This window comes from Labrus mixtus, chromosome 24 (genome assembly GCF_963584025.1).
Source record: "Labrus mixtus chromosome 24, fLabMix1.1, whole genome shotgun sequence".
Taxonomy (NCBI): domain Eukaryota; kingdom Metazoa; phylum Chordata; class Actinopteri; order Labriformes; family Labridae; genus Labrus; species Labrus mixtus.
The window spans coordinates 3,553,809-3,571,344 of record NC_083635.1 but is presented as its reverse complement, the minus strand read 5'-3'; the positions used below and the strand labels follow the sequence as shown (position 1 = coordinate 3,571,344).

At 40.5% G+C, this 17,536-nt stretch overlaps 1 protein-coding gene across 1 annotated transcript; it reads right to left on the bottom strand.

Annotated features, from left to right (window-relative positions):
- Window positions 1-6,394: 6,394 nt before the first annotated feature.
- On the bottom strand, window positions 6,395-9,790 carry LOC132959776 (leucine-rich repeat-containing protein 3-like). Its single transcript, XM_061032966.1, has 2 exons — window positions 9,587-9,790; window positions 6,395-7,907 (listed from the first exon to the last, which is right to left on the bottom strand). Exon 2 carries the CDS (start codon window positions 7,272-7,274, stop codon window positions 6,483-6,485), a length of 792 nt encoding a protein of 263 aa, XP_060888949.1. The 5' UTR covers window positions 7,275-7,907; window positions 9,587-9,790; the 3' UTR covers window positions 6,395-6,482.
- Between the last annotated feature and the right edge of the window lie 7,746 nt (window positions 9,791-17,536).

Here is a 17,536-nt window from a genome sequence, read left to right as displayed (position 1 = left end):
CCATGTTTATCTGCACAATTTAGACCACCTCTTGAAGAGTTATCATCTCTTGTTCTCGCGATGCAGAGCCGGCCCGTGGCATAGGCAAATGAGTGAGGCCGAAAAGTTGAAGAAATACAAGGAAAAATGCGTTCAAATGTCACTAAATTTGATTTATTTAATGTAATTTTCATGCTATTAATTAATAATTTTATGAAAGAAGCCATGAAAACACAACTAGGCCTACTTCACATAATTAAAAAGGCTCTATTTTCTTGACCCGGCGCATCACAACCCAGCTGCTCGTTACCTGCTCGTTGTGGAGGAGGAGGGCAGGTGACTCATTAGAAGTGAGTGACACTGAGTGTACCGATTAATATCACGTTTATAAATGACCGTAATGTTAAAAAAAAACAACAACACAGCCCTCGGGAACCCAGGGAGGAAAAAGAGGAAGAGGAGGAATAATGTGAAAAAGACACAGAGGTAACGTGCAGGGTCAATGATTTATCTGTTGTAGTTCAGCTACCTTGTTGTGGATGGATGGTAGTATATCGTCAGTGTTTCATATCTTAAATTAACATCAGTTATGTCCACTATTAGGTTAAGATTATTCATGTTAAGAAATGAACCAGTGTAAGAAAATACATTTCTTCTTGTCTGTGACCTCTTGTGCTCCCTGCACTGTTTGTTCTGTTACACTAGTTATTTTTATTTATTTATAAGAAATATTAGTGTTATTTCATTCACGTTTGCTTAGAAGTATTTTTTATCTTAAAATAAAGAAATGATGTTAAATATAAAGCTGTATGCCCGTTTTTGTATGAATATTGTGATTAGTGGTCAAACTGGCTGCAATATAAGGGGCACCAAAATGTTTAGGGCCGGCTCTGTCGCTGTGTTTAGTCACTGCGCTTCAAATATTTAAATTGAAGCCTAATAGGGCGTCAAATTGTTTTTTTTTTACAGACTTGTTATAAGAGCACATGGCACCCTGGGGAGCGCTTCTCTCCCTCAGTTTCGTGTCTGAAGGAATGCCAAGTTTCAGATCCTCCCGAACAAGCCTGCATCACCCAGAAGTCCAATGGTCCCACAGAGACGTCGGGGAAAGAGCATGAAAAGGTATGAGCCTGCATTATTTATTTTCTTGAGTTGTTAGCATGCTTTAGAGAGTTGGAAAATACACCCAAATGTCCAAAGATCTTTAATGTATACCTTTTAATGTGTATCCATGTGTTTGTTTCACATAAGCATGTCAATCCTGCTCTAATGTTTGAAGGGAACTCTGTTGCACTCTGACTTGTAGTACAGAGTTTACCCACAGGAGGGCAGTATGTTTTCCTCAGCAGTGACACTTATGTCTCATCTCATTTGAACATTTCTAAACGTGACACACTGAAGGCACCTTAGAAACCTTTTGATAGAACATTTCTAAAACTGTTCTGCAAAGACAAACCTCTGACCTGAGAGCACCACGGGGAGAAATGACAAATGTCCCTCCGCTGAGGTGTGGAAACACTTGTTTTAACTTTTCTTTGAGGGATATAAACGAGCTCTTTGTTGCAGCTCCGGAGTTTAAGGGCTGCTGCGGCCTCTGATAAATGACCTCTCCGGACACTCACTGGTGTTAATGGGTTGCTGAGGGCAGTGACTGGGCCAAGTGTTTCTCTGCAGCCGTACTGTATCGTCTTTGTGCTAAATAACAATGGAGCACTGCCTCAAAACCTAAAAGAAATCTGAAGAGAAATACATTCTCCACAGGATGTTCCCTGTGTTTAATGAATGTAAACGCTTCATAGAAACATTCATTCAATCTGGAGATGCCTCACTTAAAGTGGCTGCCAATCTAGGGTTCAGGACCCCATTAAGGATGCTTTTAATGTTGTTTGTGCCATGTAGATAAACTTTCCTCATTTTTCCTATTTCAGTCCTGCCACACACAGACATAAAGAAACGGTCTCTCAGTGGATGCATCCTGAATCAACATCACGTTAACGTGCAGAATTCTTTCCTTTTATCTCACTCTGCCTCATCTCTCTCTCTCTCTCTGTCTCTCTCTCTCACACACACGCTTCAAATGCTTCATATCTCTGAGATTTCATCCTGAACAGAGCGGGCCCTCTCTCAGCATGTTCCCCCAAACAGCCCCCTGTGCAACACAATGATAGTGAATCATTTCGCTCTCCAATTCTCCTCTCCTCCGTAAACCCAAACACTGCACCTTCCTTCATCCTAAATTGAAAGACCCCTCGCTGGGTGTGTCTCAACTCTCTGTCGCATTGTGCTTTTTCTCTGTTTGACTTCGTCTAGAAGCTCTTTCTGCTTTACTCACATATTAGAAGGACTAAAATCTGCTCTTTTGAAATCGCCCTGAATGAAACATCTGAATCTTTGGCCTTGTACATATTCAAGGCTGCGAGCTAAGTCTCATTGGCATGCATGCCTAGTGCAACTTAGTGCGAGAACAGACGGTCATCATGACACACTATGTGCTCCATGAATCTCTTGTAAACAGGGTTTTGTATTCATTGTAATGGTTTGTTTGTGTCTCCACTTATGTGTCATCATGTTTGCCCATCTTGAGAAACTATTTCGGCTTCACAGAACGACTCTGCAAAGCTCGGAAACATGTGCGTGACTGTGGCTGAAAGGTCAAATGTCGTCGAGAAAAGACACCCAACTTGTTCAGTCTTGGTGAGGAGGCAAAATGCAACAATAATGCAAAGTGGAAATATCTCTCACGACACTAAAGGACAAAATCTGTTGATGTGCACAACATGTGCTTGCATATTAAAGTGGACTTTAGCTGCGAAGCACCTGATCCAGTTAAAGGAGACACACTTTCACAAGACCTCAAATGAATCAGGAGTGTGTGAGAGGAGAGGCGGCACAATGACAGTCAAGGATAGAGGCAAGCTTCAGAACTCTACTTGGATGAACGCTTCAGGGAGAATCATCTCTATAATAACCTTCTCATAAGACCACACAGACATTTGGGAGTCAAATCAACATCTACAGTAAGTGTTGAGAAGTCTGGTATAAAAGTCACCTGTATGTTTCACTGAACTAATTTTATGATGTTTGAAGACACAGGATGGCCTTCAGGCAGGATTCTGCCCGTCCAGTGAAAAGTGATAAATCTCCATAAAGACATCTTGTTATGTGTCCCCTGTGTGTATGTGCATCATAAATCAACGACGCTGTAATAAATAAGAACGCTGAACAATACAGCATTAAGAAAACGACATGTTCAAAGGACTCTGATGACTTACAGCGATGGTACATTACCCTGGCAGAGAATGACATGGAAACTCTGACTATCATTCATGCTGGTGTCTCCCAAGATAATGTTATTTATTATGATTATTTTTGATCCAGTGTTGTTGGATATGCGTCTTTAATTTGCATTCTGGTTGCTGCTTGTTCAGCAATGTGGGCACTTTAATATTCTACAGCGTGGGATGATTTAATTTGTGGTCAGTTTGGGGAGCGGGACGTTTGCGAGAGGTGTTTTTCAGAGCCCTGATTTGAAAGTTGCAGAGTGCGCCTTAATTGTAAACTCTATCTGCCTCAGTGCTGAGAACAGCTGCTAAATAGATGCCAGTCATTCTCTTTGTTGCTTGTGTAGCTCCAATGAGGGGCCTTTTGTTTGTCTGAACTGTGAGAGACACAATGACCTCAACCGCATCCAGCTAATTAAAAATATTCAATTCATTAGGATGTACGCCCCAGCACTCGGGGACTTGTAAGACAAAGAAATGTGGGCTGTAATTAATGTTGTGACCGTTTGACAGCACATAGGTCGAGTTTCAGAAATAACAAGGTGAGAACTGGACGCACACATTTCACAAAATATGTTGTTTTGCTGGCAGGACGGCGAAAGCTTAAAGATAAGGCTGTAATGTTGCGTCAGTAGTTTCGGCAAACTACCTCGAAATTCAGAAGACCACAAGTATATCAGGTAAATATACAGTATGTGTGACATACATCTGAAGTAACCTTTTATAATAAGCATCTTTAAAAAACAGTAAAGTGATGGTTTATTTACTTTAGTTAAGAGTTATTTCACTGTTAACATATTGATATGATACTCTGGCAATTCCGCAAACGACGGGTTTTGTTTTGGTCTGAAAGGGCGTCTACTTCTTTGAAAGTTTTGAATGACAGAGAGCGACTTGTGTATGAGAGAGTGGATCAAAGATCAGCGAGTGAAGCTTCAGCTTCCAGTTTTATGCTCTGGATGCAACATTCTGTCAGGGCAGATGTGAAGCAAAGAGCATGTGAGGGTGTGTAAGAGTCCTGAATAAATTACATTCTCAGTTTGAGGAAACTATAAAAGATCCCTGACTGCTTGTTCCTTTTGTTTTTTAGCCGTGGAGATGTTAAAGAGGGCTGACTTGGCAGACATTTGGCTACACTACAATCTAGTATAATTTATATATATAATGTACGTCACGGTGCAGGAGTACGACATGAGGCAGAGGTTGTATTTTCACTTTATCGAATGGTGCCTTGTTTTAAAATGAGTCTGGACGCCCCTGATAGATGCAGCAGTGAGATCCTGAGTTAACCCTCCTCCACAGAGGCTCATTACATTTATAGATTTAAACTATTTTTGGGTTTGCGAGACATGCATTAATATTCTGCCTCTTCCAGCTCTATGTAACTGAAGATATATGGGGCTCAATATCTGGACCTGTGGGCATCTAGAGGGATAAATAACAGATGTTAATGTGAGGAGTGTGTTACAGCTGCAGAAGAGCTGATTCAAGATTGTGTAAGATGCTTGAAAGTGCGTGTGACAAACCCACAAAACACATAAACACATCATTCTGCTTCCACTCCTGCTTCTCTTGAGGGAAAAATAAGGAGCAGGACTCTGATAAATGTTGAGTTTTGTGTTCTATTTATTGTCCAAAGAGGAGGTAGGAAATAAACATCCTGCGATACGAAGTAGCAGCAGCAGTGTCTGACTTATGGAGCAACCTGCAGGGATGCTCACAGACCCATAAAAGGGCACAACTCACTGTAAATACATCCTGGGAAGAAAAAAAAACGGACCAGAATCAACATAAAGCTGCAGCAGTCTAATTAGAAGTTCACTGTTTTTATTTGTCTTAATTAGAAAGTTCAAGTTAGAACTGAAGAAACCACCAACCACGGGATGTCCCAAGAAAAACAAAGACACAGCAAAGATGTCCAAAATGTGTGAGCGTTTGCAATAAAGTGACAGAAACATCAGGTAAACAAATGCAGCTTATCTCTAATTATGCATGAAACAGACAGAATTATAACATTTTCATCAGTTTGAGTTTTGATTGGAGCTCTTAAACTAAGACGTGTGTGTCCACTAAAATGTCTTGGCAGTACCCATTGGCATTGCGCTGAAGTTGAAAGGTTGCAAAAAAAAAATCCTGAATTGGACAGAGGCCTTTACATGGTTTAGCTGTATCTTATTCTTCTGCAATAGTTCAACAAAACCTATCACCGCCCTCGACTATTTATCTCAAGCAACTTTTTATATTCATGAGACAACTGTCAATAGAAGTGCTCAATCACTGCCATTTCCAAATTTAAAGAAATTCTGCACGTATGAATTTTACAAAATGACCTTTGTACTCTCTTGAACCTGACATGTTACCCAACAGCAGTTAATTAAAAACTAAAAAGATAACTTATAGGAAGAAAATCCCAACAGCTTTTTGTCTCGGAGCAGAGACATGCAGCTTCATCTGATCGACGTTTCCTCTGACAGGAATTGATTGTTTTTACTCCCAGAAGTGACAAAGTTATTACCTATTACAGGAACGCATAAAGTGAAGAGACAAGTGTTCAAGCTTGAAATGTAAGTCCTTACAGGTGACCTTATCTGAACTACTGGTTTACATTATTTACCGACCTATAAATACACAGAATCATCTCATTAACGATAAGAATCTGCGAGTCTCAAGCAGGAATTTATTAGCACTTTTCCTTTCCTTCTACTCCTCATAAAGTCTCCAGTCGGGATTTAAAAGTGATTTTCTTCTTCTGGATGTGGAGTGAGTCCTCAGATGTCTAATTTAATAAAGGGAAAAACAGTTTCAGATACTGGTGGAGCAAACCTTCAAGATGCTTCTCTGCATAAAACATAACATTTGAGGGGGAAAAGAATGCCTCCGTTTCTATAGATTGGGAGGCAAACAAGACAGGATTGCTGACACCTCTAAATGTTTCCCATATGGTCTCCTACTTGAGGTCACTTTTTAACAAACTAAAACAGTTCTGTTTTGTAGCTTTACAGAGACAGCTAATATTCTAAGCCTTTACTCATGCCTCTTAATGTGTTTGAGACTTTTGTAGCGTCTATCACAAGGCAAGAGTTTTATGACTCGCTGCAAAGCTGTCACATCATCAGCATTCCTTATATGCAATGCACATACTCATTGGTGCACCTTGATCTGTATTCTCTGCTGCTCCTTCATTTTTATTCCTCAGTGAAGTTGCATCCATTCTCAAACACATTAGACCACACTGCTGGCTGTGTCGTAGTCCTTGCTGATATGTGACGTGCTGGGCAGCGATTTGAGGTACTCCATGTGCCTCCTGGCGTCCTCCTGGTTGTGTTTGATGTAATAAATGATGTAAGCAGTCACCATCGAAAACCAGCCGAACATGGCGACGAACATGGCCACGTCTGTCGTCTTGTGGTGGAAGTTGCAAAAGTTGATCCCAGAGTCCAGGACTTGGATGACCGATTGTCCGATGTATTCCTCCTGCACCGACGAGTAGCAGCTGACCTCGTTCACCGTCTCCGGGTCAAGCCTCAGCTCCCTTAACACCTCCTGCAGAGAGCACTCACAGTGCCAGGGGTTGTCGGACAGGCGGACCCGGGCGTGCAGCTTGGCGAAGGTGTCCTTTGGGAGGCCGCTGAGGTGGTTGTTTGAAAGATCCAAGGTCCGCAGGCTCTCTGAAATTCCTTGAAAGGCACCGACCTCCACATTCTCGATGGCGTTTTGAGATAAGTCCAGTTCCCTGAGGCGGTGGAGGTCTGTGAAGGCCTCCCTTGTGATGTGTCTGATCCGGTTAGATGAAAGCAAGAGAACGACAGTGTCCTTGGGCAAGTTCGTCGGGATGCTCTCCAAGTTCCGTGAGGTGCACTGCACCACCACACCGTTCCTGTCCGAGCAATGACAGACCTTAGGGCACGCACGTGCAGTCATAACCATCGACAGAAGCCACAATGTTCTCACAGAGAAAGGAGAACCAAAGGAGGGAGGTTTTACGGATGACCTGCACCTTTGAGAGACCCCCATTAGCGGGCAAATCAGCCCTGCGTTATATCAACGCAAGGAGTTGCGTTGGTGATAAAATGTTGCTTTTGGGACATGAAAGACATGAAACAAGGAAATCCAGTATGACGGATAGATCCATGAATTCAAAGCCTAGTCAGCGACTTCTCAGGAACAAACCCTGAACCTGATAGAGCAGCATCTATTCTTTGGTCTTCACCAACTAGTACAATCCTAACAGCAGAAATAATCCATTCACGCTACCCAGTAGTCTTAGAATTTGTTTTGCCGACGCAGAGTCTTAGCGGATGATGAGCGTTGCAGCAAAAGTAGAGCCAGGTTCAACATTTTTGCCAGCTGGTTTTCACTTGTGCCCTCTGCGTTGGCATCCCGCCTCATTCAAATGAATTAAAGGGCTGTCTGGACATGGCCTTGGTCTGGGCATTGAGCGCTAACGTTTCACTCTGCAGGCACCTTCAACATCATTCTTATTCATCATTGATCTTAAAAAAGATGGGAGTCCAAGCCCTGATCCAACAGCTAAGGAGCAAGTACCCACTGGTTTGCGTGCTCGTGCAGTCAAAGATCAACACATGTCATTCTACTCATGTGTGCCGGGGATGGAATAATGTGTCCTCTTTGCAGATTGGAGGAATCCTGCAAGAGAAATAGATAAATAATAGATAAAGAAAATGTCAAATCACACAAGGAAGTTCTTTGGAGTTTCTTTCTTTTGTTTTTTTGCAACCTGTGGAGTCCGAGGTCGGTGCTTTGGTTTAAAAAATGCTGATAAAACCTGAGACATTTAATTTGAAAGACAGCTTTTCTTACTCCACGTATCACTTTTAAGTTGATAACTTCTTTGTCATATCTCAAAGCTGATATTCACCGGAATTCCCAAACCATTTACCCCTTTTCAGATGGCTTCCCCCAAGAAAAAGCCAGCAAAGTTCAGGATTATCATAATAATGGCGTGTTTCTAAAGCACTGGTCCCTTCACACGGGATGTGTCCCTGTGAGAAAATGACAAGCCATTAGCCGAGTGCTGGGCTCATCAATATGCAGCAGATGAACTTTTAAACAGTGATGTGTGATTAAATAAAGAACTGATGGACTCTATAAGATTAACAGTGGAGCATGCGAGAGCAGTGAAGGTCAGAATACAAATTAAAACGACTGTGGGACACGGAGCATTGGGCTGGTAGATAACAACATAAAGAGCGTCTGATAAGCAGGAAGCAGTTGTTTGATCGCGGTGATGAATGTCAGACACGTTTCTCAGAAATAGTTTTCTAATTTCTCCAGGATTCCCTCAATAAACATTAATATCCATATGCTAAATAGCTCTGATTAAACAAATATTGCGTTGGGTAGAAGAAGGTATTACTTTCATGTTTGTTGGACAGAAGCAATCACTTTTCTTAATCATCAGGGGTTCTTTGTCATTTTCCTCTCTATACAGTGGATATTGTTGAGTTTTGAGATGTTTGTTGGATCTTAAAGACATCACTCTGAGGCCTTAAAATTATGAATAGATTCATGAAGATAACCAGAAAAGATCAGAAGATGAATGAACATAACATATTGAAGCCCTCTTCTTTGGTAACACTTCATAATAACTACACATTTTAAGCATTAGTTGAGGTCATACAGTATTTAAAGCACCTGTGAGGAACATTTGGTTTGTGTTGATTTTGGCGCCCCCCTGTGGAGAAAGTGATACCTCTATTCTCTGATCCTCTTTTTTTGTTTGAGTTGTGATTATTCACAAAAATATCTCCCCTTGCTTCATTTTTAGTCAAATGTTTCATTCTATGTGAATTTTTCTATGCTAATTAATCTCTTCATCTGACCCCCCCCCCCCCGCCCCGCAGCAATTTCACACTAAAAAAAAGTTTAAGAAATAATAAGGACTGTTCATAAATGACACATAATATCGTAACAATGCTTTAGAAACTATTAATTAAGTGTAAACTAGACTAATGCTAAGCTAATGGTTAATGATGTGTAGTTATTGTTCATTTTTACCTTGTTTTTTACAGATTCAGAATTGTATAACTTCTATTTATCTATTTCTGTTAAAGTTATTGTAACAAAACCAGAGCAGGAAATTAAAAAACATGCTAAATTTTGGTTAGAATATTTCAAATCAATCCAAATTTTAATTTTCTCACATTCAATCATTAACAAAACAATCAGTGTGAAACCTAAATCATGTCAAATGTTCTACTTCAATGCTTTATTTGTATTTGTTTGAAATTAAGGCATCACTACATCGCCGCAGGAAAAAGAAGAGCAAAAAGTGAGTTGAGGATGTTATTAGAGTCAGCACCTACCTGACAGCTTCACACAGTCCGCTCCGTGCAGTCACGAGAGAGATCGATTTTGTTTGATGAAACATCCAGGAATAAATAATCTGAGGGAAAAAAAATCCCCTGCAAAGAAACATCTCCAGCAACAGAGAAAACAGCCGCTTCAAGAGTCAGTGTCCAACTGTTTGATCGCAGTTTACAACCTGCTGTCAGAGCAGCTTTGCAGCAGCTGTGTGTCTCTCGATGTGAGTGTGTGTGTGTGTGTGTGTGTGTGTGGATATGCGCAGAGGAGCAGCAGTGTGTAAGTTGCACCGCTGTGGTCCCTTCTCTTCTCTCGTGCTGTTTAAAAGGATCCCTGCTGAACCTGCGAGTCAGCGTGGAGACTTATGGGTTTACCCCCCACCTCAACCCTCCCTCTTATCCATCAACTCAATCGTTATGGACATCAAATCCCAGCATGTCGATATATTCTTAGTGTCAGTTCCCTCGTTCATTGGAACTATGCAAATTGAAGATTATGCAATAAAACTGAGACAATTATTTCAATGACAGTGGATTGATTTCCATTTAATAATCAGTGGAGGAATATGATGTGGTTAAGTGTAAAATATTTGCCATATGTCTGTCACTTAATAGTTCTGAGCACAAAAACACCACAATAGTAAGACCATAGTGTGGCATTAATGAACAGGGTGATGATTAAAACCTCTGCCTGCATGCAGATTTGATATATCTTCATATAGACACTCAGTCAAGAATGAGTCAAGATTTAATCGGATCAGATAAGTCATCACAGAATCAATTACAGCACTGTCCAACAAAGATATAAAAACACATTTTATCTTCTTTAGCAGCCCGTCACGAGACCCCCAAAGGTCCCTGTACCTCATGGTGGTCATCTACCGCCGCCTCTTATTCCTCGAAGCTCTTGCCTGTGACTGATCGCGCGGCTGACCCATGTGTCAGGCTCTGTCGTTCCTCATAAACATTGATTACAATCGCCCTGAGCTGATGGAGGAGTACCATACACAGCCCTTCATATCGACGTGACCACAGAGTTACTCCCGGCTGTATCTCTGCGCTGCAAAGAAAGACCACCTGAACTCAGCCACAGCATCGGGGTGATTAGACGTGCAGAGTCCAGCCCTGTCAATTTTGTTGAAAGGCAGAATCATTGATTAAATTGACCACCAGTAATGTATTCTAAGCATGCATGTGCAGGGTCTCCAGGATTTCTGAGCCCCCTGAAAAGATCACATCAGGCCCCTCCACCACAGTCTCAGCAACCCCTGTGATATTTCTACACCCACAACTCCTTTACACAAATGCCCCATTAAAAGCTTTAAGCTGAGGTCCTCAGAATTGTCCTCCATTAATACTTTTGGATACATTTAAAGAGGATACAGTCTCTTCTTGATCAAAATCTACTGAGTTTTAAGAAGAAGGAGCCCCTCCCCCAACTACAACGCCCATGTGCATGAGTGAGCTTTATTGCGAGAGCATCCAAAATCACAACCTGCACTCATAAATGTCAAAATAATCCACAACACCAGTGTTTGTCTTGCAGCCTGGTTACCAGGGTGATTTACTTCACATTCTGCAGTGTTTACTTGAAACTTGCCAAGGCGTTTGTTCAGCACCCTTTCTCATCGTGTCCGGTCTCCTGGCAAAGTTCCTGCCTGGTGAGCCATCTTGAATAAACGCACACTCCTCCAGGATGAAAATGGAGCCAAGCCAATTGAGAGTACCTGTGTCAGGTAAGTATTATAGAGTTACTCCTTGCAGACAAATTTCTCATGCACACAGATGACAATGAGCTGCAGTTTCTACATCAATCTGTCTCATCTGCACTTTCTGCATGAATTGTTCTTTTTGACATTGCAGTCACTCTCTGAAAGCAGCACTGCGCTGCCCTACAGTGCACATTGACCTCTCTTAAGCAACGCTCTGTACATTTGATGACGCTTTCCCGCTGCAGAGACTGTCTGACATTGGATTTTGTTCACTCTGCTTGCAATCGCTTTCACTCACGAGAGGACACAGTACGTTCCAGCGCCGTGACCCCCTGCATTACGACCTCAAGAGTGGAATATGAAAAAAAAAAAAGCCTGGGTCTTCTCAAGACATATGCTGCAACTTTAGGATTCCCCCCTCCTCTCTCCCTCATTGCTCTGACATCACTTCTCTGCTTTAAAGAAAGGGTTGTCTGTAAGCAGCTTACAGTAATGCTGAGTGATAGCATGGATCCACTCCAACTCTCATGCCAAGCCAACACAGGGGCAAAGGATGCCTTTACGTTTTTCAGACGAGCCAAGTCGGACAAAACCTTAATTGGAGAGAGCACAGTGATCTACTGGTGTCCTTTTTTCAGTGTTCTGTGTAACGCTACAAAAATGTTGTCCCTCTTCTTCACCCAATGTGTGGTCGAAAAAGGCCACAGAAAAAGGACAGCCAAAAGAAAATGTGTATCTGTATAGTGCAGACGATTATCTGATCTTTGGCTTATGCCTGTTTTAGCGGCTCAGATGTCTTCTTAGATTTAAGCCTCTCACGTCATGCAGAAGCCGGACGTCGCATTACTTTATCATATGTAAAATTGGCTCCAATAGAGCTGTGATGTGGTGGGGGTTATTTTGGGCATAGTGGTTAATCTTCTGCACAGAGAAAATTAGGTGGCTGGCAGCTGGAGCACTTCTATGAGCTAGACTGGACATGGAACTTTCCTGGCTGAATCATCAGGACAAAATATGGGCATCTGCATTAAAAGATAAAGTGTCAGGGGTTTCAAGACAAAAAGTTAACTTACAACTCCTGAGGAAGTCCAGTATCTGCAGCAAATAACAGAGATGCAGGATCTGATCGGAATAAACTTTAGAACTATTTAAATACAGTTGACTTTTTTTTTTTAGCCATCAGCAGCCTGTCCTCTTAGCCTTCCTTAATTAGGTTAATTTCTTTGTTGGTAAAAACTGTACTGGAGTTAATTTTTGTTCCCATAACTCATCCATTTTGATTAAATTAAGGCGTAGAGTGATGCATAACTCTTCATAATTAAGTGTGTTGTTGATTAGTCCGACAGGTAAGTGTGTTGTAGCCGTTTGCCAGGAGACTAACGACCCGCCTCAGCCCTTCTTCTTTGCTTGTTTCTAGATTGATCGACGTTAGGATTGAGAAAGCATTTCCAATGCGTCGACAAATTTAATTTATTGTGAAATAACACAAGCACAAAGTGACATGTTGTTATCTAATAGTACAATGTGAATACCTTTCTCACACCGTTTGTGTGGTAGGATTCGACTCCTCATTCAGACTCTTGGTCAGCTGGCAGCCCGTTGAACTCAGATAGCCTACACACTGCAAAGCTTCTCTCTGGATCTCTTCCAATGATTATGGCCTGCCGACGAATCAAATTCTCAGACAGCTTCTTGGCTCTCACTAAGAAAAATTCTTAATCTACCCTTGAATCCCACCCTGAACCAAGGGAGCCTTTCCTGCTCACTAAAACAATGGGCCCCCCACCCCCACCCCATCAACATGAAACTTTAAATTCCTGGCGTTGTCTTTAAGCCGTCAGTTTAGCTCAGTGGTATTCCGGCCAACACGCGTGATTCCACCGCTCTGCAACACGCCATTTAACAAGACCGGCATTCTGTCCTTGAGGATCTCCTCTGCCTGAGAACAAATCCACAAACAGAACATTTTATCCCCCCAAAAGTCTCCTGAGGATGAGCTGAAAAAGTTCTTCTGCTTACTACATTTAACCACCTGTGTAAAGCTCTCTACTTCAGTTCGTCAGACTAGCAAGAAAAAGAAAATGACTTATTGGATTCGTAAGTTTGTTTTGCATACATAGGTGCAAAATAATTTATTACACAAAATAATGTGTACCTGGAGGTCTTGGCTTTTCAACATCCAGTCCTTCTGAGCAATTATCAGGTTAAAAACAAGCAGCTATATTCAGTGTTGAAAAATGAAGCAAAACACTGCAGTTCCTCAGTTATCCAGTAGAGTCTGGCTGCAGAAAACCCTGAAGTCACATTAAATCTCATGTTAAAATGGGGGGGGGGGGGGGCTACCTTAGCTCCATGTCTTTGGCTGTTGCTAGATTGACTGAATGTTAAATAATGATAGTGTCTCCAATATGGTAACAGCCACTATAGGGCTTAAAAACTCTGCTTCAGCAACCAATGGGGGGATGTCACTGAGACCACATTCATGTTTTTTAAAGTCTATGGGAGATACCAACGAGTCTCCATGTTGTAGTTAAATTCTAGTGCGACAGAAATACTTCATACATGTGTAAAAGTACATGTGGAAACACTTTATTTCTGTTAATGCCCATATGTTCTGACTCAAATACAAAGCCAAATAGTATTGAAACCTTTAGAGTTATTTACTTACTTATACTTATATATTAATCTGTGATATGATATTTTTTGAGATTTTATCCAGGGGGAGGGGCAAACATTTGTCATTGTTTTAATATAAAATGATCTAACAGTCTATGAGAGATGATGAGAGCAGTCTTTAACTAGAACAGTCAGTTTTAATCATTCTCTAATTAGCGTGAAATTAAAGATTAAATTACAGTTAATGGTTATGATTAGAACGCATTATAGTGATCCCTAATTTTGCACTGGACCTCCATGAAACTGCAGAAAGACCTCAGATGGCATTTCTGCTAGTCTGTGCTATATGCATCTTGCAATGCATTATTATATCCCTGCAATATTAACTCATTTTCAGAGCTTTCTTTCATAAAAATTGAGTAACATTTTAACCCCATGATCTAATTATCATTTCGCCATGCAATAAGAAGCTGTATTGCACAACAATCAAAACCTCATTAGAGCTTTTTTTTACCCGATATTTGCTTTTGTCAGCCCGCAGTTCGTCAGGCCTTCATGTGTGCAAAGCAAAAAGGTTTTATGTTAGAAGAAGCGAAGAGAAACTCAGAGAAAAACAAGTCACAGAAAGAAAAAAATGAAACTTTATTTGTTTTTTATACTTACCAACACTTTGAAATTAAAACCTATGTAATTACTCACAACTAATATAGATCTGCACATTGCAAATAAATCAATCCAAAATAGTTACCAAGTTCTATCACTTTTTTCCCCCAAACTGCGATACACACAAACAAAAGCTGAAAACAAAATAAACATGTCTAGTCGTTCCTTTTTTTCCTGCTGTTCCCGCCACATGGTAAGTGAATTAAATACACGGCTCTCCTGTATCTAAGCTAAGAAATAAATAACTGAATAAATAATTGCACATTGCACCCTATTATTGCATTAGTTGCAGTTTGTTTCAAAGTATACTCAGCCATATACACAAATGTAAATACAGTTTTTAAAACACTGAGTAACACATGAATATTGATTGTTATTAAAACCACACTGCCATCACTTACAACTCAATATTCCTGCTTAGCAATCAAATTTAAATAACACAACAAGATCTCTGTCAAATGCACGTGTTAACCATGCTAATAAGCATTAGCAATCCTTGTATTTTTATGCTTTGAATTCTTACATATGTGTACTATTTTGAAGCAGACATTTCAATGGTACACATGCACTGAAAACAGTTGTATAAAAGCCAAAATACCCTCGAGGATGTTCTTTACTGGTGCAGTGCCGTTTGAAAAGAATGCCCTCTTAGGTATCAGCTAACTGTTCCAAAAATAAACTTCGCTAAACAAAGAATAGAAACAACACAACTCCAGTTTGTTCATTTGACAAACGTTCCTATTGAATAACAAGCTATGACAGTTCAAAATGTAAAGAAACAAAAACTCATAATTTCAATGCGTGCTAGTACTACATGAGTTAACATCAAAAAATAAGAATTATTGCAGAATAATCATTGACTAGGCATGGTTCTGTTTAGTGAGACAGCATTTGGTCCATTTAGATAATCACATCAAAGAGCTTAAAGTTTGTAATTTTGTGAATAACGCGTATTATCTTTCTTACCGAGAGTTACCTGAGAAGATTGACACTAATCTCATGTCTGCATGCTAAATGTAAAGCTACTGCTAGCAGTCTGCTAATTTAGCATAGCATAAAGATTGCATAAAAGGGCAAAAAGGGTAACATGGCCATTCAAAGATATCATAACTTCCTACCAACACCCATAAAAAAATAATAATGAACATGTTGTCTCTATAATTTGTACACAAACAGAAGTATAAAGTAAAAAATCACTTTTGGGTGTGTGGTTAAGAACCGGACTACTTCCTGTTTGAGCAACTTGGTTGGGCAACTAATTGCTCATGGACTGAGATGGTTTAGCTATTTCAACATGTTACACCAAGGGATCGCTGAGGTTCAGATTGTCGAAAGAAAGGAAAACTGGGAGCTTATTCACCTGTTTCAACCAACTAAATGTCGGCAATCATGTGATTGTCAATAAGTCAAACCTACCCAGGTAACTATATCCCCATTTTTAAGGTCTCAATGCTAAGCTAGGCTAACAAGCTACCGGTGAAAGCTTTATACATAGCATACTGACATAGCAAGTGTGGCATCAATCTTCTCGTCTGAAGCTTGGCAAGAAACTGAATAAGCCTGTTTTCCACCAAAACATTTAATTTCAGCCCGTCATAGGCCATTGGAAATGAAACAGAAGAATTGGTGTACATGTAGAAATTGAGACTGGAAATGCAGAATGTTGCTTTGTTGGACAGTAGATAATGTGATTCGACAATAACATTCAACAGCTGTTTGTATGTGTCAAAACTGGCTTGAGCTCAGCTGTAGCTCAGAAATATGATGACTCAAGCTGTCCAATAGTGTTTAGAGCATCCTTATGAGTAGAATACGTGAGGGATGGTTGAATTACTGAATCAATTATCATCCATACCTCCCCCTCAAATCAAATACAACACAACAAAACTAACTTAGCTTATGGTCAACAAACAAAAAGTCATATGTGCATCATCACACAATAAATAAATACATGCTGGTTTTTCTATAAACCAGTGAAGCAGGAATTGTCATCCAACTTGTCCTTTTCTAAATAAAAACAATGAAATCGCTGACATAGTCGTGACAATAAAAAGACATTCAAACCTAATGCGTCAAATCAACCGTATGACAACAAAAAGAACACGACAAGATGAACAATCTTGAAAAAGAGACTGAGTGGTCACGTCCGCCCAGGCCCCGCGGGTTCCCCCCAATGAACCCCTGAACATTCCTTGGCCCCAAAAATACCATTCGGCTTCGTCCAAACATGTAATACTCGGCTCCTTTCCCTTGTTTTTCCGTACTTTTAAAAGCCCAAAAGAAACTTCAAAATATTTTTGCCAGCTGCCTAGCTAAAATGTTCTGAAACAAAGGAAGGAAGTCGAATGGTTTGGACGCAACACTTGGCTTTTAAGTCCAACTTATTCCTCCCATATCAGAGGCAGTCCAGAGTAAAGTGTTGAATAGTCTATTGCATGAGCGCCGCGTAGTCGACTAATGTGCTAAGTCACAAAAGTCATTGTACAAAACAGATACAGTATAATAGTAAGTTAGTAAACAATCATTTAAATGTTCAGTTTCAGTGTTTTAGCGACTGATTTTTCACTAATTCCCATTCATGCATCTATATACTAATAATCGGTGTTAATAGAAGGAGGCTATGTTGGAAAGTTTCTCATTTGGGCAAGGAGTAGGACTAGACGTGAATGGCCAGAAATGCTGAAAAGTTTGCGGAAAAAGAACGGGAGCGCAAAGATATAATAATAACATTTGAAGGAACACATACACTGAACAGGTATACTCAAATACGGAACCGTACGACACTGAACACATGCAATATAAGCAATAATGTAAATATAGGAAATAAACATGAGAAGGGAGGCTCTAGGAGTGATACCATTGGCTTAAAAGGGTCATGTGATGCAGCAAAGAGTCATGGGTAGAGATTGGATTTGTAGAGTATACAAAGATGCAAATTAGGACAAAAGTAGAACAGTCCAAT

Coding starts and splice junctions, on each gene's coding strand:
- LOC132959776 (XM_061032966.1), bottom strand. CDS start 7,274: ATGGGGGTCTCTCAAAGGTGCAGGTCATCCGTAAAACCTCCCTCCTTT.